The sequence below is a fragment of the Lepisma saccharinum genome, chromosome 6 (genome assembly GCF_977018435.1).
Source record: "Lepisma saccharinum chromosome 6, izLepSacc3.1, whole genome shotgun sequence".
Classification (NCBI taxonomy): Eukaryota; Metazoa; Arthropoda; class Insecta; order Zygentoma; family Lepismatidae; genus Lepisma; species Lepisma saccharinum.
The window spans coordinates 39,509,447-39,533,766 of NC_139234.1; the positions used below are offsets into that span (position 1 = coordinate 39,509,447).

General features: G+C 36.4%; 1 protein-coding gene across 1 annotated transcript in view; it reads left to right on the forward strand.

Moving 5' to 3' along the window:
* Nucleotides 1–24,320, forward strand: part of LOC145988706 (uncharacterized) — a 106,240-nt gene that overhangs the window by 8,219 nt on the left and 73,701 nt on the right. The window contains exons 2-6 of the mRNA XM_083123803.1: nt 1,023–1,168; nt 8,023–8,165; nt 14,114–14,196; nt 16,007–16,077; nt 20,870–21,118. Coding sequence (XP_082979929.1) covers nt 1,049–1,168; nt 8,023–8,165; nt 14,114–14,196; nt 16,007–16,077; nt 20,870–21,118 — 666 coding nt within the window. The 5' untranslated portion in view covers nt 1,023–1,048. The remainder of the gene's footprint in view (nt 1–1,022; nt 1,169–8,022; nt 8,166–14,113; nt 14,197–16,006; nt 16,078–20,869; nt 21,119–24,320) is intronic.

The following is a 24,320-nucleotide window of genomic DNA, read 5'->3' on the forward strand; positions in this document are numbered from 1 at the left end:
TTTTGGCAATAAAGATTATTGGATTTTAAATGAAGAGAAATTTAAGTGTGTTCATAGTTTACATATTACATTTTCCTTTCGTATAAGCCTCACCCTGACAGTACATATATTTTTTTCCCTTGCTTTTTCTATTTTGGAGCCTAATAAACATCATTGAATGATTACAATATTAATGTACTTTCACCAAATGTGATTCTGATAACTACAAATTATTTGTGTACTTTATTCTATAAATTATTTCTTTAAAGGAAATGAATGTGTGACTTTAAAAAATATATATCACCTGATTTAAATCAATCCATTGCCCAAGATGGAAGATTCTGGACAAACCCCTGGAATCACCATATCTGCAGCAAAATTATCAATTTGTATTTGTAGACATTTCAGCTAATACACAGGGTGTGCATAAATTCACCCGATTACAAATCAAAATACCTTTACTGTAAAAAGTTTCTCGGAAACAGCAGACTGACTCACAGAATCTTTAGTGAACATAGTTCTCATTATTAATAAACCTCTACATGAGTACCCTCAGTGGCTTTCACAATGTCAAGTCCATTTATGAATTCACTCCACCTGCCACTTCCTTGTTGATCCTGGACTTCATTTGCTCTAAGTCCGTAACTTCCCTACTTAACTCCAAGAAATGATGGTTTCGTAGGCACATCCTTTTTGTATTCTTTCCTATAACGCTGAACAGTTAAGGAGATTTTGTTTCCCACAACCACAAAACACGTATTGCCTTTTCTTGCATGATCGCCATTTTTACTGTTTTACCGTAAAATGCATGAAGGTACCAAGTGTTGTAAGTAAGTGCAAGAAATTTTTTGAGATGTTCTTCATGTTAATACTAACGATAGCAAGTTTTTTTATGGGCAACATTTATGGGGTGAATAATATCTGAACACACTGTATAATTCAAGGCATAAATAAAATTCAGAGACTAAAATTTGCTGTTATATGATAATTTGTGCATTTTTCTTTTCATATTCATTGTTTATAGGTTTCTTTCTTTGTTACAGAAGTGCCTGGAGCTAAACCAACCAACATGAGGCTTGTTCCTTTGGACTGCAATGAGAAAGCCTTATTTGGCCAAAAGTTAAACCGTTCTCTGTGCATTTTTTATAACAATCATGCAGAAGAATTTATTCAAATGTGGAGAGACCAGGTAAACTTCGATCCTAAGATATTTAAATTGCTTTTCTTATTTGTTTTTAAGTTCACTTTATGCACAGAAAGGCCAATCGGGACCCAAGCCACCATGTTCCTCCACCAGGTATCAAAACTGGGACCCCTTGTTTACCAGGTGATGAAATTACCACTGAACAATTGGGGAGACAATATTTCAGTTGCTTTGTGGAGTACAGTCGGGGAAATAAATTCTTCCCCCATAAGACTACTCGTAATAAGGCTCTATGGGAGAAGTATTTTTTGCCTTGAGTGTACATCTAGTAGAAATGTAAGAAACTATAGTTACCAATCATCAAACGGCAGTTCTACATGGGTAGGAATTGATTGTTGAGTTTCTTGCAATACATTTCAAATGTACAGGTGTGACCACTTTTTTTTTAATTGCCAACAACAACAAATTGTATTTAGTTTTTATTATTATTATTAATTAACAGTAACTGGAAGTAGTTGTTTTTGTAGATAAGTATGACTGCCCTTCCACACAGCCAAATGGTCAATGCCTTAGCGTGAGCAGATCTATATTTGATCTTTGGTGGGGGCTCCAAAACTTTTAGTGTTTACCGACCATAGTGGAGAATATTGGGGGAACTGGTCATGCTACAAAACAGCCATGATGGGATCTGATGTGAAAACCACACATCAACCCAATGAAAAATCTGTTTTACCCTTAAAGGACTATTCCGCCACTCAGTTTAATTTTAGTTTAAATGTATTAACTTGGTTCAAGTAACTACCAATACAATTATAAGAGTTACTTTTCTTTATATTGCCTGGTTAGAAATTTTATTCAGCCTGAGTTTTGCAATATCGTGAACCAAATTTTATTCATCATGGGTCATGAACCAAATGCTCGCTCTCCAACAAGAATGAGCAGATGGTGATTATTGAAATTGTCAGAACCAGGGTTAATAAAAACTTACAATATTTCAGGTGCCAAACCCTTTATCTCAGGAGCCAGCTCCCTTTGGGGGGGGGGGGGGAATATGCCCAGTTGGAACCAATAGCCAATATGAGTTTTTAGACATACTATCCGAACCAATTGACATGTTGTTCTTCCTTTATACATTATAAAACAGCAACAAATTAGGTTAAACAAAGAATCTGACCCACAACACTTGAAAAAGTGATAAACAAACGAGACACTGTCGAGGTTGACTTAGTTGATCAAAATATAGCTCATTTTTTCCATTTCCATTACATACACATAAGAATAATCATGGAAATTTCATATTGCATAAACAAGAACTAATATGAACATTTATTCCAACTACTAGGTCGAGTTGGTTCTGAAGAAAGAGTTCTTGTTAGGTATTTATTCAGATAAAACTGACTTCAGTAGTATGCATTAGAATTCAGAACAAATTCAGCTCAAGTGTGCTGTTTTTCCAAAGAACTTCTAAATCACAGGAAATGTGGTATCAAAAATCAAAGTACCTATGCTTTGAGTCAATAAATGAATTGACAACATATTGATTCTACAATATATACAAACAATTGGATACAATTCACCAATTGGAAATTGTCTTGATTTCTCAATTGGTTTCAGTTGAGATTCCGATTGAAACCAATACATTTCGATAGAATCCGATTCATTCCAATTGAAACCAATTGAAATTTCAATTGGAACCAATAGAAAATTCCAGCTTGGCTTAGAAAAGATTGGATCGAACTAACATAAACCTACACATTTTGAAACATGATTTAAGTTATTAATTAATTCTTGCACCAGAGTGGCCTTCCTAAAGAAGGCTTTACTGGTGACAACATGAATAACTATACTATACATTCTAATATATGGCCGACTCTACCATATTACCGCAGATTTAAAAATTCAGCTAGCAACACTGCAAAAAATTATAATGACATGCTTATTATGATTTACTGATACAGAAAACACACAAACATTCAAAAACATATCATGTAGTCTGTTTTAAAGAAGGTAATGGAAATTTCCATATGCGAACTTGGAATATTAAAAAAAAATATGTAAATTTTTTAGAACTGAATTTGAAACTTTTCAGGCACCCTGTATTTTTCTACCCCTGGTTAAAACTACTCTATTGTGCTTATAATAATGGGGGGAACCCCCGAAGTAAGCCCGCCTCCTCCTGCATACATTCGATGGTATGCACTTATTGTCCGGGTTCCTAGAAATATACCAGAAAGTCAGTAACCCCAAATTTGACAGCTTGACTTTATTTTCTCTATTTATTACAATTTCATTGCATTTTGTAGTAGGTATAAAACCCCATTGTATGTGCCCAAATGTATTTATTTTAGTACACATAGAACATGTAATAACCCATAGCACAACAGCCCTTGTGGGCCTACTGACTGTTGTCTTCACTCCCATATGCCTCAGCAAAGGTTGGCAAGCATCCAACATTTAGGAATGATGTGTGATAAACAGGACGAGTCAGTCCCCTGTTGTTGTAGATGTCCATGACCAGGTTACACTACTCATTCGTAGTTCCCCAATTTTCTCACAATAGTGGGTGGCCACTGGTTCCATACACTGGCTGAAATCTCAGGAGAAAAGTTGTGACTCTTCCCCCAGGAGAAACCAGGACATATCCTGTAGCCAGAGCTGAAAGCTTGATGCCTTAGACTGCACGGCCATCGTGCAAGATTCATAAGGGTATATAATATCTCTGCCAACCATCCTGAACATGCCATAGCTTCTTGGTTTAACAGAATTATGGTTTGCTAAAGAGAATAATAAATAAATACAGTTAGTCATGATTTTTAAGTGTTGGGGTCTTTTTTGATTATTTTTATTAACTGAACTCTGTGAGAGCCAAGGTCTATATTTTTAATATTTACAACTATTTGACATTAGTTATAATTTAATAATGTTAATTTTAGATGATCATGTCAGTGAAGAAAAGTTACAGGCCACTTGAAAATCATGTATGAGACATATCATACATGCTATCATAGGTGTAACTTCACAGGGGCAACCCCCCCCCCCCTCTGAATTTTTATGTTTATTATAATTTACAGTTTTTTTTTTGTTTTTTTTTTGCTTGTATGTGAAATGGTTATTTAGTGAAATTGTCCTGAACGTTACATTTATGGGTTGGAAAACTATTCAATTCTGCCTCCCCCTCCTCCAAGTTAGGCCTGAAGTTATGTGGATGCATCCTATATCTTATGTGGAGCTGCAATGGTCCAAGTGGACCACAGCAGCTCTTTGAATTTAAAGACATGCCAATCATAGGCATCCGGGGGAAAGGGTCTGGAGGTTTGTATTTGGGAAAAATTACGTGCTCTGTGCCCTGAAAAAGAATTACTTGCCCTTGCATGAAACATGATCAGTACATGTAGTTCCATTCAGTGGCGTATCCTGGTTTTAACTAGTGGGTAATCTCCGACACTTGATTCATCCACCCACTCCTGAAGTCTCCCTGCAAATTTACCTCAATATCCATACAAGGATTTATGAATATATGTGATAAAATTGTTACCTTATTGTTGCGACCACTGTCGAATAATTGTTGTGATTGCACTTGCAGTTAATCTACGTTTAGAATTTCAAATAATAAAACAAGAAAATATAAAAAAATCTATAAGAAAAAACCTGTAACAAAGAATATGAAAGGAATGCGGTAGTGAAATAAAAACCCTCAATATTAATTGAAGTCTAAAATTCAAGTTACCCGAGTGTCCAGTTACTCGTGCATTCCCGATTTTTGTTTGTATACATGGAAGTTTAAGTTCAAGACCTGTGTACAAGAGATGTTACTGGCCTACCTACATTAACTATTTCCAATTTCTCCGGAAAAGATCCCGTTCCAAATATTTTCACACGCAAATATTGTATTATATCCATTGTTTACTTCAGTAAACACAGCACTAGCACGAATACTAAACCACTAACAGCTAAACAAATATTACATTTTCGAATTGCTAATAGGAACAACAGCACAAAGCCACCTACAACACGCATTCAATTCCCTGCGCCAATCTTCTATTGTGGTTTCTTACTCCTTGACTCAGAATTAAATTCCCTATGGATGCTGAAAAATTCCCTTTCCCAGCTTTAAATTCCCTGCAATGCGCAAGGTTCTATAAGTTGGAATCATTGCTTTTTTGTTTATATATTTTATTCATACATCTTTTATCTTTATGATCATTATTAATCTAAAGCGGGGGAAAAACAACTTAAATTAACTAATTTATGTCTACGTATATATATATAATTTATTTCTGATAGCTTTCCCTTTTAAAAATTATTCATTTCTGTGAAAGAAGTACTGGTTTTGAAGGCTACAAAGAAAGTAATCACGCATCTTAAAATACAAAAATGAAAAAAAGTAAGCATATAGTTTAATTATTTCATTAATCGATTGATTAAATTGTTATTTGACGTCGCTTTTCTGCCACTTTTGGCTAATCACTACGAGTGATGATATGACATTGATGAAGGGACATTTACCAAGAACTTCCAGGCCGGTATTCGAACCCTGTAGCTCTGGCGTCGTAGGGAGCTGTGCTAACACTCCGCAACGGAGGTCGGTGTAATTTCTTGAATTTCTAGTTCAAATTTTAATTGATTTAATTACCTTCATCTTCAATATTAAAGTTTTTTTTTCCTTTTACAACATCTGTTGAAATAGCAGAGATCAGTAAGACAGAAGCAAATGTAAAATGAGAATTAACATAAAATTGGTTCGCAAATGTTGTTCAGATTTCCCTGTTTCTCGCGCATTTTCAGATGTATTTTCTCTACTTTCTTTTTCAGTACGCAATTTGTGAACCCAGAATTCTGTTTTTTCCCGAGAAATTTCCCTGTCGTAAACAACACAGCTCCTACGATACAAAGGCAATCGGGGAAGAATGGCAGAAGAGGGCGCCACTGCCAGCCGAGGGAATGGCAAAGGCTCTGGGGTGGAGAGTGCGACCGATGGACTCTCTCCAGAAGGAGCTTACCCTTGCCACGGAATAACCGCGCCTGAGAAGCAGTGTTTCCTTCCCCTCCCGTCAAGGGATTTAAAGGGAGCCGGTGGAATCTCACCCTGACGTCACCAGATTCCACCAGCTGGAGAAAATGCCTCACGGACATTCCGCGGCAAACGGTTGAAAACATGTGCGCGCTGGAAGCAAAGAAATATGTGACAAAGATTGGTTCGGAAGAATATTGTGAAGAAATAAAAAACAACTTTTTAAAAAATTATAGCCGGGTCATCTCCGATTACCTAGGTGACCCAGAGTATACGCCGCTGGTTCCATTACTGTTATCTGAAACATGATCAGTACATGTAGTTCCATTACTGTTATCTGAAACATGATCAGTACATGTAGTTCCATTACTGTTATCTGAAACAAGATCAGTACATGTAGTTCCATTACTGTTATCTGGTTATTGAGTTTGGGCTCTACTACTATACTTGTGTTCAGCCAGTCTACCTATTAAGCCTTCATAGGTAAGGTAAAAGTAATGTTCCCCGTGCCATTAAGACACATTTAGGGGGTGTGGGTGTAGGGCCACACATATTCTCGATCCTTGCCATTTTGGAGGTGATCCGATCAGCACCATGCTCTGGCCACCTTTACCCCTCCCCCCTAGGTACCCATTGATTTGAGGCTGGGTGAGCCGCAAGGCCAGAAAATATTCCGATAGATCATGCACCTCGGGAATCGAACCTGGGTCTCCTGCATGGCAGTCAGACACCCTACCGACTAGACCACTGCGGCTCATATTAAGTCTACATACTTATGGGAATTTTAACAATGCTAACTCTTTGGTTCTTTTTTGCTATTGAATTTATTTATTTAAGGAAATTAGTGTGCATAAATATATTGAATGATATTATAATGCACTCATCATTTAGTATGATTTTATCTACTTGGTGCGTACTGAAAGTCGTGATCAACTTTTTATTTCAGACGTAAATATTCACGTAGAGCGATGCGCTGTATAAGACAGTTAGAACCATCTATTGTGACAACATACACTTGAAAGTGGGGTGATTGGCGCAGTACGTATGCGCATTAGCGAGTAGCGAGTAATGGCTCCGTTTGACACGTCGTTTCGCCAGTAATTGAATTTCTGTTGAAGGAAGGTGCATCGGCATCAGATATCATATCCACCGCCGATTGCAGGAAGTGTATGGTGATCAGTGTATGGCTGCCAGTAGCATCAGGCGATGGATAAAACATTTTAGAGGTGGAAACACAGACATCAGTAATCTCCCTCGCACAGGCCACCTGAGAACTGCCTCGAACACCCTCGGAGGGTGTTCTTCTCGTGGACTTTCTCACTCCTGGGGAAACAATCAATGCATCTCACTACGTGTGCACTTTGAGAAAACTTCGTCGTGCTATTCGTGAAAAACGTCCTGGCAGGGATAGTGTTATCCTCCAACACGACAATGCCAAGCCGCACACAGCACAGCTAACAAGGGATGAAGTTGCCAGATTTGGGTGGGAACTCCTTCGACATCCTTCCTACAGTCCAGATCTGGCTCCTTCTGACTTTCACTTGTTTTCTTTTCTGAAATAACACATGCGGGAAAACAGATATGACACCAACAAGGAAGTGGAACTTGCTGTTAGGAGAATACTCATACGTGCCCGAACGGAGTTCTACAACAGAGGAATTTTCAAACTTCCAGAACGTTGGCAAAAATGTGTCAATTTAGATGGTGATTATGTTGAAGACTAATAAAGGTATGTACTTTAACAGGCATATATTAGATTCTTTTTTGTACAGTTTACTTCCTTCTTTTAACATGTTGATCACGACTTTCAGTACGCACGATATTACTATTTTTTTTTGTCAGCACATGACATTTTACATTTCAGTCTTTGTAAATGTTGATATTTCAGGGTGAAGGATATTGGTTGTCCTTCTGCATATCTTTCCACTGGTTTCTCAAGAGAGAGGCATATATGCAGTACAACTACATGGTTAGACATGACTTTGCATCAGAAGCTGTTCTCTACATGCTTGATATTTTGACACATGGGAGGTAAGTCATTCAAGATTATAGCCATGTACTGCATCTTTTGTCACTGTTTGTAAAGAAAACAAATTGGTAGCAAGTTATTGAAATAACAACTGTATTACAGGGCCATCAGGATGCACTTAAGGGTGGTGGACACGTGCCAACGTGTAGTGCCTTATGCTTCTGAAATATTTTTATAATACAGCATGTCCACAAAAACATTCCGTGATTATAAACGACCACAACATTTTAATTATGTAACTTTATAACAATATAAGATTGAAAAAAAGGGAAAAAATAGCCAAAAGTAGCAGAAAAACACATTTTAGGATGTAAGAGAAAATTTAATGAAAGTAGTCATGGACAATTTGCATGGTAATACTCATGGATCACACTGTACAATGCTGTATGAATGAGTGTTGCAAAGAAACTTCAAATAATTAATTATAAGAAGAAGAAACATAATGGTGGACAAGAGAGAACACACCAAAAGATCTTTCGATTGCCAATGTGTTATTGTAAATGGCATTGTTGTTAGAAGCAAATTGTGTTACTGTTGATGTTTACTGGGTGTTTAGGTTTGTACAGTGGAATCCATGAGCATTACCATGCAAATTGTCCATTTCATTAATTTTCTCTTACATCTTAAAATGTGTTTTTCTGCTACTTTTGGCTATTTTTCCCCCTTTTTCATTCTTTTATTGTTATGCCATATATTGTTATAGTTAACACCAACAATTACACATCTGCTAAAATTCTTTGAGCTGTTCTCTCGAATGGTTATCGGTATAAATTTTGTTATATAATTAAAAATTTGTGGTAGTTTATAATCAGGGAATGTTTTAGTGAACATGCTGTATTATTGAACAGGGTGGCACTTGTATCCCCCGAGATATCTGGAAAGAGACTTCATGTAATTCGAATGGTGAAAGTGTACTGTGAAAATGTGGATGAGGGATGCCATGAAAGAAAGTGGATTATATGGTCTCTGATATCTGTGCATTGTGAAGAAGTACAAAAAAACAAGCAGATGTTCATCAACAAAGTGATAGATGTTTATGGAAAGGAAGGAAGGCAAATCCAGTTTACACTTAAATAGTGGATTCAAGTCTGAACTTGACAACTCCACAGTATTTTCAATTCAATTTTATGATTTGTAAAGCATTAACAACACCACCCTGCATTTTTTAAAAAAAAATCTGATGATTTCAAGTCAATAGGTGTTTCTGGAAGTTATTTGAATGCTGAACATGAAAATGACATCTTTTTTTTTTTTTTGCCATCACAACAGGATTTTTCACAATTTCACGTTCAAAATTATATTTGCCATTCCACAATGCCTATTACAGAACGCAACAAAATAAATTTAAGTAAGCCAAATTTTGTTTGTTTACAAACCAATAGGTGATTGTAGAAGTATTTTAAATGCTAATCATGCACATGCTATCCATTTTCCCCCATGATGTCAGGATTTTTCACAATTTCATAATCAAAATTATTGTATTCGCCATTCCATTACACGTATTACGGAATGGAATAAAGTATATTTATCAGTATTGGTAAGTATCTGTTGATATTTTTGCACTGACACTAGCCGATACCATTGTTTTTGAGTCGCTACAGGCGCAGCCAAAACCAATTGTATTTTTCCATTTCAAAGTTTCATACATCTTTTTCAACTTACCTTTGGTTTTGAAAAAAAAAATGAAAAATAGTTGTGCATTTGTTTAATGAACGTGTACTCAAGTTTCCGGGAATAGCAAGTGCATGACACAAAGATCTGTACGCAGATAAGACTCACGGTCAAGTATCCTACAAATAAAGCGTAACATGAAATTATCCCCATAGGAATTCGCTGCTTCTGTTTAGTTCTCTTCGAAGTCTACCAGGCTTTGTTCGTATAGATGTGTAACAATAACCTCAATGAGGTCCCAAAAGCCAACAATGCACCTGTGGGTAATCCTTCCACTTTCTTTGGTGTTTTTGGACATCCCTCTCTTTAGTCAAAATGGTCATCACCCATGAAAGTGGTGTACATGTCTCAAGACATAGTACATATCATTTTCCTGGAAATTCAAATACCTGGGCTAATCCCCCTTTGCCTTTCCAACTTTAGACTTTTGTTTGTCCCGACTGCGTTTCGGCCCAAGAAACCCGGCAGATGAATAATTTACTTTGAAGAACAGATGACTGCAGTTAGTTTCTGGAAAGTGTAGTGATGGGTTTGGATTTCCTCCCAGGCCAAGCGACAGAACTGTTCATTTAATTTTTCTTAGAAATCATGTGCCGACAGTATATCGAAAGCAAAGTCACTTCGGCATATCACTGTACTGTAGTCAATTGCCTGATATAGAATCAAGAGACTGGTAAGGTTTCATTCTTCCCTTACATTTCATTTACTAATTATTATTCTCTTTGTTAAAGGACAGAAAAGAGACGAGATTGATTTCACATTACAGCTTTACTGTTATCTTCTAGACGTTGTGGTATATCTCCAATTATTCTTGTGTTCACGGATGATTTAATATTAGTTTTGGGAAGAGTGAGCCTTTAGTTTTAGAGGAGGATGAAGAGGCATGATCTCATTTTTCAACATTGGTGGAGAGGAGGACCACAGTTGCCTTGCTCTTAGCTTCACTTAATATTTCTCTAATATTTAAAACATCTGATCGATTGTCACTTAAAGAGAAGTCTAAAGTTGAGATGAATCGTTGCAACATAGCATTGTTTGGTGGGTTAAATTATTCATTGCCACTTGTCAGAAATGCGTACGTATAAAATGTAATAATAATAATATATATATACGAGGGTTAAGTCATAAGTCATGGGAACTATTTTGTTTCTCACAAACAGGAGACAACACGAAAAATCTAAGATGCATGTTGGAAAGTGTATGGAATGTACCTTCGAATGAAACCACCAGATGAAGTCTGGATGCAGGACACTGTCGTAGGGAAGAGGCAGAACACAGGATATTGGACAACAGTGTTTTATTATGAGGCAGATCGGCAGTTGACACTTTGCCCTGTTTGAAGGCCTGCACCCACCTCGTACTGTTCGATAGGGCATGGCATGCACACCCAGAGTTTCCCGTATCTCTGTATGGCATTCCTGTGCATTTCTGCCACGGAGAACTACTATTTTAACGTACGAACGTTGCTCCTGCTCCGTGACCTCCATTTTCGAACGCTGTTACTCACCGACTGAACTTGGGTGCATGCTTACTACCCCACCGTTGTTCACATACACCAATTGGTGCTTCTTTCGAAAGTACATTCCATACACTTTGAAACGTATATCTTAGATTTTTTGTATTGTCCCCTGTTCGCGAGAAAAAAAATAGTTGCCATGACTCATGACTTAACCCCCCCCCCCACACACACACACACACACACACACACACACACACACACACACACACACACACACACAGATATATAGTATCTGTATCGGTATCAGTTCAATGTAGTATTGGCTCAGCCCTAAAATTTAAACAAAGGAAATTTTGTATGTTTACAAACCAATTGGTGATTCTGGAAGTATTTTGATTTCTGATGAATATGACATAAATTTCTTTCCATGACGTCAGGATTTTTCTCCACGTCATGAAGTTCAATCAACCCACTACATTATAACATTGAGTTTTGGACATGTTGTGAAGGAAATTTTTATGAGGTATTTTGAAAATTGAATTTACGCATTCAAAGTTACAATTTTCATGTCAATGTGTCTTGTGAAGATAGAAGGTGGAATAAATGCTTACTACTCTATGTACATTTATAGTTCAAATTTGGAGGATTTGTATTCTAGAGAACAGTTCAGGGACAACAGTTATCTGTGAGTCATCCAAACCCATGCAGGCCTGTGTAATTAATAAAATGTACAATATGAGTTTTTACGACTGGAGGGTAGGATATGAAATCTACTCTCCCCTCCCCCTGCCCCTTCCCCTTCCCTTGCTTGAAGTGAAAATTCCTAGCTGGGGGATGCTTGGCCCTGTTTAGGGAAAAGCAGGGATGCTTATATGGGTCAATGTGTGGAGAAAGTGCTGTGGGTGGATGGATAGCTGTACAAGTTATTCTAGGAAGTGGGTGCTTTATGAGAATTTTTTTTTATCTCGGGGCACTGCTGCCTCCCCTGAGGAAAAATCCTGTGGGTAGCCTTGTTATTGAATCTTATATTCACATTCACTTCTTGTGCAAACATGATCATATTAGAATAGAAGAAAGAAAAAATGAAACGGGACCTGCAATAACGATACAGCTCCACTTGTAATCAGTTTACATACTACAGAAAAAATGGAAGGAATTTCAGTCTTCAAATCAGCTGTGAAAAGAAAATTTCTGCTGGAACACGGTTGAATTGCTTTTTTGTGGACACAAACAATCTTTTACTGATTTCTGTCATAAACTGTTGTTCATTAGGGTATAGCATCCATGATTCTTTGTGTTCAATCTGAAAGACACAAAATATGAGGTCCTCTTGAGAAGAGAGTGAGAAGAAGAAAATGCACTACGATAGGGGATACTCCCTTTTGTGTGAAATAAATCTGTAGCTGAAATATACCGTATTTACTCATGTATAATGCGCACTTTATTCCAAAATTTTTGCCCCCCAAAAACTGTGGTACGTATTATACACAGAATATTTCGGACAGCCAACTTAAAACCACGTATGTTTTCACTATGTCACTCCGTATAACAATGTATATATCAACAGATGCAAATACAAATTGACAGGTTTGATTTCTTTAGTAATATTTTTCAGGAAAAAACTATAAAAGTGGAATGGCAAATTCCCATGATTTTTCACTTTGTATCAGAGCGTTTTGAAGACGTCGACAAAATCTGCATCGTTCTTGTAGAATTCGAGCATGCACCTCCTGTTACATGGGAGGTTTATCAGCATATTTGTCTGTCGTGGGAGAAATTATGGAAAATAACTTCCTCAATGATCATGGTGATTCATACACAAGACAATATTCTCCTCTTGGTCCACATAGCAACAGGTGATTCATTGAATATTTATAATGTCATTCACTCTTATCAGCATTGCAACAACTTCACGACCTACAACTAAGAAAGCCATTTCTTTAACCTCTGTTGTACTGCACATTATATACAAAATATAATTTTTTGTCACTTTTCCCCTTCAAAAACCAGGGTGCTCATTATACACGCGTAAATATGGTAAATGAAGATTTGGAGATACTATTATTTTTACTTCCTCGAAACTTCTCTCATTGATGGCACGTTTGCAGGTTTTGTCAAAAAGTTTCAAGTCAATCCATTTTCATTTGAAACAGTAGCATGTGTGTCTATATTTGAGGTGTACGTCAAAATCTGCTAACACTGCCAGTAAGAAACAGAAATGCTGAAAGGAACTTCCCGGAACTTCCCTTTGAAATTAATCAAAATATATGTGAGAATTACTTGTATTTTTTTAAAAAAAAATCACCTTACTTTTATAATACCAGTGTGTAGAGATTTTAAGTAACATAAACACAATATATGGGTATACACATACGTAGGGTGTCATTGTAAACTACTGACCAACTTTCACAGCATGTAGAGATCATCAATGTGAATAACCTTTGTTGTCGACATTTTGTTCGTTGAGGTCTCGTTTCAATATTAGAATGTTCCATGTAAATGAATGAACTCATGTACAAAATATGTTATAATAATGAAACATATATCATTAGGGCTGAGACGATACCACTTTATAAATATTATTCTCCAATTATAAGTATCAATTTACCAAGAAATTTGCATTGGCATATTGAAATACAATGTCATGTAACCACAACATCCAATGTAAAATTCATGCAAAATAAATAGAAAGTTTGAATTTTGCATAACTTCCAGGATAATTATACTCTGCGAAACTGTTACGTGGCATTTTTTGCAGACCCCGTGCTCTTTGGATCTTCCATAAATATGCCTGTTTTATATTTCTCTCTTTATTTTCAGTGCCAATGATATTCATGAGTTGATTAAAGATATAGTGAGCGTAGCTCGTTTCAAGCAGCTGTGGAATAATATTCTGTATAAACGTAAGTGTGTTGAAACTTCTCGTAGAGATGTACATTAGAAAATCATGTTATACTGGTATTTAAAAAAAAATGGAAATTATTTTGTGAGAGTAAGTTGTGCAAAAACCATTTGAGGTCCAGACGGTAATGGTGCCATGAAATAGGAGAATAAGTTTGGAAGCAGAGAAGCGATTTGGGAATATTACCGGATTATTTGAAATCTGATTATTCCACAGATGTGATAAATTGATCTTGATACTTCTCTTCTTAATCTAGAAGCTTATAATAAAACCATTCAATAACCAAACATATATTTCTTTATTACTGATCAAACTACTGACTGGATTTTTACTCTTCGAACAGCATAGCTGCCAATAGATGGACTTCATTAGCACTTTCTTTTGTGTAACAAGATATGTTCTATTACTCAGCTTAATTTACAATTAAATTAACAAAAAAGATGAAGTTTCAGGAACAGTTCTTTAAAAGTTTTCTCAATCCAAAATGTAGACTAAAGAATTACATTTTTGTTTGGTTTATGAACTTAAGCATGTGAAGAAACAAAGCAGGAAGTGCTGACAGTGAATGGATGTGACAAATATGTTCTCTGGGCTAACTTTTAAACAACAACAGCACATTTTTAAAGCCTTAATTTGAATAAATAAAATCGGAGAAACTAATTACTGATATTTCTCACAATGACTAATTTTTATTCACTACTAAACATAGTCAAATAATTAATGCTCTCACTTTTAGTTCAGACAGTCCTAGGGAACATTGAAATGTTGATTTTGATCCAGCATTATGAGTATGATTTAGGAACTGCAATACTTGGAAAGAAATAACAGCCTCTTACATAGAAAGCCGTGTAACACCTTTCATGGAGATCAATCTTCAATAATTTTAACAATTACTATCTTCCCTCTCATACAGTACACCCTGAAAATTGCATTCTTGCAGGCCAAACCTCTGGTACCTGTATTCATAATCCTTCGTTGGGTTATGGTGTTGTGTGTCCTGTCCATGTGTATATATGATTGTTCTTTCAAGCATTTTGTCATTCATCATTGTGATCGATCAAAACTAGCAGGAAAGCAATGGAAAATAAATAAAAGAAAAATAAATTTTACCAGTTATATAGTTATATGTTGGAAAAAAAATAACAAAAATGAAATCACAATGGTGAGAATGGCTGGGAAAGAACAAGAGAATTTCATAGAACTTGTAGCATTTTGGATAAGATTAGAGTTGACCCAATGCTCTTACCGAATCCCACCAATACTGTTACCAATGTTCAAAAATTGTAACTATTCAAAGTTTTTCAAAATAGTTATTAATATTAGTGGGTGAGTATTCCGCTTCAATTTATAAGCATCAATTTACCAGACTTTTGGTTGGAAATTTTCAAGAATTACATCAGAATAGTAAAATACCTGTTATGAATAGTTTTTTCTCAATAGTGGTACCAAATGAATGGAAACTTAGAATTTTACATAACTTCTGTGCTAATTAGACTGTGAAAGTGTTGCGTTGCATTTTTGCACACCCCACGAAAGGCCATAACGCAGTAAAATTATGGGCCAGTATTTGTAAATAAAATTCAACCGATACTTTTAGGTAACAATATCGGTATCGATTGAACCGTAGATAGGATAACAGAACATTGTTGGGCCTAACATATAAGAAGCCTGAAATATTTTATTGCAATCAGAATTCTGATAACCTCAGAATATCAGAAGGTAGAATGTAAATACAGTCAAGATTTTCATTAGCATCACAGGATGTAAGATGTCATGTGCTTTGTAAGTTTTTGATGTTGCTTTTTTTACAGAAGAATCTAAATGCTCACCTTCTTACATCAGACTCTTCGGTCAAGCAAAGGAAGGAAGGACAGTGTTCAATGTAAGTAGTAGTATTTTCTTTCCAAGTTTAGTTATGATATTGAGGCACTTATAAATGTGAAACTGGCAATTTATTGTTGGAGATGAATCAAATATGTTGCAAAAATCGTAATGAGACTGTTTTGTATTTTATGATTCTCTGTTTTGACAAATGAGTTTGAGTTTTTGTTTTAAGTCCATTTTATAGTATAGTTTAAAATGGACATTGGATCTGAAATGATTTTTCCAATAAGCAGTTATAGAATCCAGCAGCAAGTATATATTATCATTCAGCACTGGGTTTTGCAAATGAGGCAAATTCTAAATAGGCAAGATGTTAATTAAAATGGTGTTGGATCTGGTCAGGGCACATGATGATGATGAATAGTCCATGAAAATAATTTACAAATATGCTCTCTTACAGATCCATCATGAGAAAACACTGATGGAAGTAAACAAATATGGCAGTAGTGCAAAATGTCTATTTACGTATTGCTTGCATTGTTTAACTTCTTATGTGTATTGCAAACACATGAGCACTATGTATTTTAATTTTTCATGTTGCTTACTTCCTCAATTGTACCACTGACTTGGAAATCATGGAAAATTCAGGAAAACCAACTTAGGAGCGAAAAGGTCATGGGAAAGTTGGAAAAAATTGTAAAATCCTTTAAAAGAAGGAGAACAGATGAATGTCCTTTTTCCCCTTCTTTTCTTTTCTTAGCAGGATTGGAAACATATCACATTTCACTTTTCCACATTTTCATTTGGGAATATTTCACATAGCAATTTCTTGTCATTGATTTTCAAAATTGTTTAATAAACTTGATCATGATGCATGGCCATAACTGACACGAAAATAACAAAAAACACAAAGAATACCATGCCCAGAACTAAATTTCAACCAGTAATACCAGGTGTTTCATAAATAATTGAGGGATTACAAAAAATTATTTCAAGTAAAGTACTGAACTCAGGTTAATAAAACCAGTCCAGAACGAACAAGGAACTCAAAACAGTTTTTTGTACACCTACAAATGTTCAATGTGTACACCATGCGCGACAAGGCACACATCGACACGATAGCCTAGTTCTTGCCACGCTTGCATCAACATGAGCCTGTCGATAATATCCATTGCTGTGATAATACGCTCCCTTAGGGCTGCGATATCACGTGGCATCGGTGAGACGAATACCCTGTCTTTCATTAAACCCCAAAAAAAGAAGTCACATGGTGTAAGATCCGGTGATTTTGGTGACCAAAACATTGCACAAAACACTGTGAGTGATGTGGGTGATTTGAGTGTCGCCAAAACATACATGCACAAACTCTTTGCGTTCCTTGATCGTTCTGGACTGTTTTCATTAATGGAAGTTCAATACTTGCAATAACTTTTTTTTACCCCCCGGTATATTGGGTGAAACATTCACATTATGGGTGGTGAAACGTATCCAAAATATCAATTCAGAAAATTTACTATCTGGATTTCAGAGACAAAACAGATTTTGGAGCTAACATGGACTATGGAGATAGTCAGGATTCAAAATAATTTTTCAAATTTTTTTTCAAGTAAAATTTGTTAATGAAGCTATTCATGTGCTCTATTTTAACTTTTGTCTCCTCATTTCACGATCAACTAGGCATGCCAGGTTTTGGTTGTACTGCAGTATACATTTAAATCCAAACGTGGAACAAGCTAGACCTTTCTAATTACCATTGCATGTAATGCTTTACTTGCAATTGAAATACATTATTTTTGTCAACAGAACCACTGATCATTTTCATGGTGAACCATCACTGTGTTAGAACCTTTTATTTATTAATTAATGAATTATGTAAATGAATTATTTCTGTCTATTTTTTTCTTACAAGAGAGCCGCTGTGATCTCGTCGTCAACATCGGTGGCAGAGTGGTTAGCACAGCATGTTACAATGCCAGGGGTCCAGGTTTGAATCCTGGTTCAGACATGGATATTTTTGTTTGTCCCAATTAGAATCCAGAGAATTTAGAGAAAATTGATATGTGTGAAACTTGAGAAAAGCATGAAAGCAGGAGATATGACACTTAAGGGCATTCCTTTTACCCAAAAACGTCTATATGGCGTCAGACTGTCACGAGGGAGACCTTGGTTTGATTCCCGAGGTGGGTGATCTAAAGTTAGAATTCTTCATACCTTGTCCCCCAATAAGGGGGCTCCTGAGTTCACCAAGCCTTCAATCAGTGGGTATCTAGGAGCAACCCTCGCGGGGGGGGGGGGGGGGGTAAAGGCAGCATAAGCATGTAGCTGATCACATCACCTCCAAAATGGCTGAGATCGAGAATATTTGGGGTCCATCCTCTAAATGTTCTTTCATGGCACGGTGCTATATTCATGGGGAACTTTACCTTTTTCCTTACCTATGTTTTCTTATATTTGTTTCCATATTTACATATCTTTTATTTATCACATACATATTTATAAAACATTCTCATTTATTTAGTATACATTACAACATACATTGCAGTATAAACTTATTACACAGTAAATAATTTTCATTGAGTTTTCTTCCATAATTATACAATACTATATGTTAATACATTTTTATGTATATATTTCTATTTATCAATACAATGTTGTAAATAAAATATTATAGGCTTCATTCAGTTTGTGAATGAAACTCTGCACCATCTTGAACAAACAAGTGCCATCATTTTGTTGTTCATTTGCAAATTGCCAAAAGCAGAGTAACAAAAATGTACAGGAAAACAATAAGAAGAGCAAGTGGTGACAACAGTAACACTTATCAAATGAAAGCAATTGTAACAATATTACTGCTGTTGATAAATCTCCTCTGTGAACGTTCGAGCACATGAAACATTTCAACAAAGATAAGCAGGTTTCAATCCCTTGAACCTCCGGCTGTCATGTTCGCCTCACTTGCATCAATTAATGTAATGGTAATTCACAAAGGTCCAACAAAGGAAAAATACAATTATCCGAATATTATTGTCAATAATGAGTCATGCAGGTACTTACAGGAAGTAAGGAAGTAAATAAAATTACATTACTGAAGATCAAATTTTGGCCTCCTGGGTACCCCAAGCAAAATCTCTCTTGGTTTGCTAGTAAATCATATGCTTGTACTGCTAGCGGTACACGTGGCAGCTAAAGTGTTAAAGAAATAATAAAAATGGATTTAAATAAAAAATCATCAAAAATTATTTTTAAAAATAAATATCCATGATTTTTATTTACCCTGGTTAAAACAATGCAAGTCCAGAGAGCTGCGTCAAAATGTTGATACCATGAAATCACGATGATATTGTGTGATCTCTTGCAAATACAAGGACCTTATCACCAAGTCACAAAACATTAAAATACTGACCCAGGCAGAATTTGTTGTATAGAAAATATATACACTAATTCGTCTGAAGAAGACCCTGTTAGAGGTGGAAACGTTATATTTTTAGCGTATATATTTTCTGTACAATAACTTCTGCCTTGGTCAGTATTTTAATGTTTTATTAATATGGAAGCAAGGCTTAACAGTGTTACCAAGTCACACCATTGGTTTTCACATATCAAGATTTCCTCTGAAATATGGATTCTGTGGATTGGAGATAGTAAAAAAACCAGAATTGGCCATCACTAGTTTACATATTGAATCTTTGTAAATATTTCTGAATATGTGTTTATGTAATGTTAGTAAACTTTTGAGAGCTTTCTAGGTCTCTGATGCCTTTGCAATCCATATGCCCTGATTTTGTAAATATCTAAATCCATTCCAGTCACCTTGGCACATATAGTCCGTCACAAAAAAATAGCACCATTGTGTTTGTGCTCTGATATGAATTATGTGATCTTCTGGCAACTGGATGATGTAAAAAACAATTTCTTTTGTTCCAAGCCTGTGAACTGGACGAGAACAAGGATGGAGCCATGGTCGCATGCAGGGTGCAATTTTTAAGATGTTATTTTTTTTGTGACAGACTGTACATTAATTAAGCAGGTGAAACAGCTCATGTTCCTTGTAGAACATACAGAATTTTATATCAGATCAGTAGAATAAGAGTATCTGTAAATTTTATGTCAGCATTGGCAACACAATTTCATATCTGTTCATTCCTACTACACTCTGTAAAGAAAAAATAGCGACACTTGCTCGGATATGGTTTTCACAAGATTGATTAACCAACAACCCCAGTTCTTTTCTATTTTCATTAATTTTTTTATGTTTCAATGCAAGAGAATCCCTCTGGTGCTACGCTGTTGCATGGAGACCGATGAGTGCTTCGTGCGATGCGAACTTCCTGCCTGCACAACGCACCTCAAAAGCAACAGAGTAGCACCAGAGGGAGCCTCTTGCATAAAAAAAAAAAAGAACTGGGGGTGTTGGATAAATGTCATAGTTTTCGTAAAACCACCTCCCGTTTCTTCGGCGATGATATAAGGGAGTGAGAGAGGCATCACATGACGAGAGGTTTTCCATTGAACGAACACGACCGACGATGCCTCCTGCCTCTCTCATTCCCTCCTATCCGCTCCCTTGCAACGCTTCAGCACCCCTGCTCGTCCTACAGTTTACTAATGCAATTGAGAATGCTCCTTCACAAATACGGCTGGTGGACAAATCGTGCTCTTCTTATTGTTTTAATTCACTTAATGATCTTGTGAAAACCATATCCGAGCAAGTGTCGCTATTTTTCCTTTACAGAGTGTAAATGTGTAAAATTGTTTAAATCATTAGGCATACTCTAATAGATTTTCATACATCCTTAACATGTCAAATAGCATCCATATTGTAACTCAATTATCTTTTGCTACCTCCACAGGTGCGGATGTCTTTGGATATCTTCTTGCAAGCAGCAGGCGCTCTGGTTCTCCTCCTGAAACGTTGGCTTCAAGCTGAGGAAATCAATGCCGAAGAGTTTCAGTGGACCCCACCTCGTGATTGGACAATAGAGAGAGGACCAGTGCGTACTCTATTTGAATCTACTCTAATGCAAATATGGGGCAATAAGCTGCCTGACCTCCTGCACATTCCAAAGGAGAAAATGAATTGGTGGAAATCAGTTTCCGTGGTATGTTAAATTAGTAGTAATTTTTGTAGAATATTTTTGATGTATTAGTACAGGGTTATTCAAAAGTGAAGGATAGTGCAATGAAATAGAACTTGTGAGATGGGTAAAAATGGTAAGGGATTGAAGATGAAATCCGAACAGAAGGCATTTTGCATGAATTTGCATAAACAGGGATTACCTTGACAGTACAACACTTGTAGACCAAATTGTACAGGAGCACACCGAACAGGATCTTCATTGTGCATTTGTTAAATTTTGGGAACTGCAGCCAGAAATTCTGATACTGTGGAATTGTTATCTTCTTGTATGCTATGACATTTCAGAGAAGAAGGAAGAACTTCACTATCATTTTGACATCTCCGTGTTATCAATGCATATCATGCTGCTTGGTGGGTTTTCAGTTTTAAGTATATTTTGATTGATATAGTTGGTGTCTTAAGTCCACTTTATGCACAGTAAGCCTAATTGGGATTGGACCTACAGTTTAAAGTGGGATCCGAACCACTATGTGCCTCCACTGGATATCGAACCTGGGACCCCTTGATTACAAGACCTAACCAAGTTCAAGTATATACAGGGTGTTTCAGAGTGACCCAGACACTACCTTTTTCTCGAGAATGGGAGATCGTATCAAGTTGAAACAAAAGAACGCACCATTAAGTTGGGCCCAAAGAATCCGTAGAAAGTATTTGCAACAGCCTGAAAGCCACGCTTTATGGTTTTAGTGGGGGGCACATGCCCCGTTCGTGTGATTTTCACATGGGAAGGGTATGTTTGGAATGCAGATTCGGAAAGGCGGGGAAAAAATACGATTGTCATATGAAACATTTGTCTGTACCACCTACCGTTTTCCATGTAGAGAATGGTTTTGCAAAAAAGGAAGGTGAGACAAATCAAGTATACCGAGCTTAACAATTAAGATAAGTGCAGCACCATAACAGTTTCAGAAAGTGCAGGACACAAGCTTTTCAACGATATGCCACATGATGACTGCGGGACTAAAAAAGGATGAAACCGCGTGACTCAAAAAAAGGGGTCTAAAGTTAGGGAAGAACTCAGAATTGTTTTGGTCGCCATTTTGAAACCGGTCAGTGGATTACAAAATCATGTTCGCATCCTGTTCACGTTTTCTGTGACCTTTAAAACGAGGTATCACTCGACCCCCCTTGCCATTTGAAATTTTCCAGTTCTTCCCTAACCTTAGACCCCCTTTTTTGGGTCACGCGGTTTCATCCTTTTTTAGTCCTGCAGTCATCATGTGGCATATCGTTGGAAGGCTTGTGTCCTGCACTTTCTGAAACTGTTATGGTGCTGCACTTATCTTAATTGTTAAACTCGGTATACTCGATTTGTCTCACCTTCCTTTTTTTTGCAAAACCATTTTCTACACGGAAAACGGTAGGTGGTACAGACAAATGTTTCATATGACAATCGTATTTTTTCCCCGCCTTTCCGAATTTGCATTCCAAACATACCCTTCCCATGTGAAAATTGCATGAACGGGGCATGTGCCCCCCACTAAAACCACAAAGGATGGCTTTCGGGCTGTTGCAAATACTTTCTACGGAGTCTTTGGGCCCAACTTAGTGGTGCATTTTTTTTGTTTCAACTTGATACTATCTCCCGTTCTCGTGAAAAAGGTAGTGTCTGGGTCGGTCTGAAACACCCTGTATAAAGCAGTTCAAATTTTCACCATCATTTTTTGGTTAACTTTGTATATTGTCTGATATAGACATCTTGATGTATTGGTTTATTAGAAATTTGCTGATAAGTATAGTAGTTTGAAATTTCTACAAATAAACTTAATTTAGTGCTAAACTCTTCTATTTTGTGTTTTTAATTAATATAAAGTTATAACAGGGTGTCTACCAGTGAAGAATATCAAGAAAAAGTCAAGAAATCAAACCAAGTAGGTCAAGGAAGTCAAGAAAGTATGTTTAAGGTCAAGAATGTTTGCTATTTTTTACAGTGTAGTGAATTTACATTGTGAAAGACCTACACTGGGATTTGATAAAATTGAATATTTGGAAATCTAAAATTGTATTGAGTTGCGGTTAAGGTTTGTTTCTTAAGAATTACATGGCCAATCCCCATCCAGGATGAAGTCTGAGGCATTTTTACGTGCATTAATACCAAGTCTAAATATTTTGTTAAAGTGTAGCTTCAGTTTTAATCTTAACTGGCCTTGTGGAAAGTGTTTTTCATTGAATAAAAATAAAAATATATATTTTCTTAATTTCCCACTATATCTAAATAGGGGCTAAATAAATGTTAAGAAAAAGGGGGAGGTCAAGAAGAAGGAAAGAATTTTGGATTTGTTGTTTTGATAGACACCTTGCAGAAGTCACATAACTGTTTTTTTATAAGTAAATATATGAATACATAGTTTCTTTTCTAAGGTATAAGTTAATTTAAAAGGCAATTGAAATATTCACATTTGCACAACTATTTGAACTCCTGACAACAAGGCTACTATCAGGAACACCTGCGTGACAGCATGTAAGTTGTCTAATGAATTCCATATCACTACTTGTATCATGCACCAGATTTCACAGAAAGATATGGCAAAGAACGAGACAGAATTCTTGACTGTAGATGTCTGGTGTGTGGTTTCTGCTGCATGATTAAGTCAGGTGACACACTACTCTTGCAGTGTGAGCATTTCTTGCTCTTCTTAACCTGTGTCCTTCAATATTTGGAATGAACTAACCATTTACTGGATGCAAACTTTAGACAGTACAGTAAAGCCATGGTATCCAAAATATCAACTCAGCATTTTGTCTTGGTATAAAATTTCATGGTGTCTGGAAATCAGTCTCTCATTTGTTCCACGAGAGCAATTGAATGAAGCAGTATGCTTATTTTTTTTTCCCGATATAAGAAGTGCCAATAATTATGTATGAAGCAGAGACTTGGACAATGACAGAGAGAGACAGGCAGTGGAGATGAAATTATTAAGGAGTATATTGGGGAAAACTAGAAGGGATAGAATAAAGAATGAGGTGATCCGAAAGACAGTGGGTGTTGTGAAGCTTCAGGACAGGATAAATCAGGCACAGATGAGGTGGTTCGGACACCTGAAGAGGATGGATGCAGAAAGACTACCCATAAGAGCTTACAATGCACAAGGAATGGGAACAAGGCCATAGGGGAGACCAAGATGTCAGTGGAAAGAGCAGATAGTGGAGAGTGTTAGGAGAAG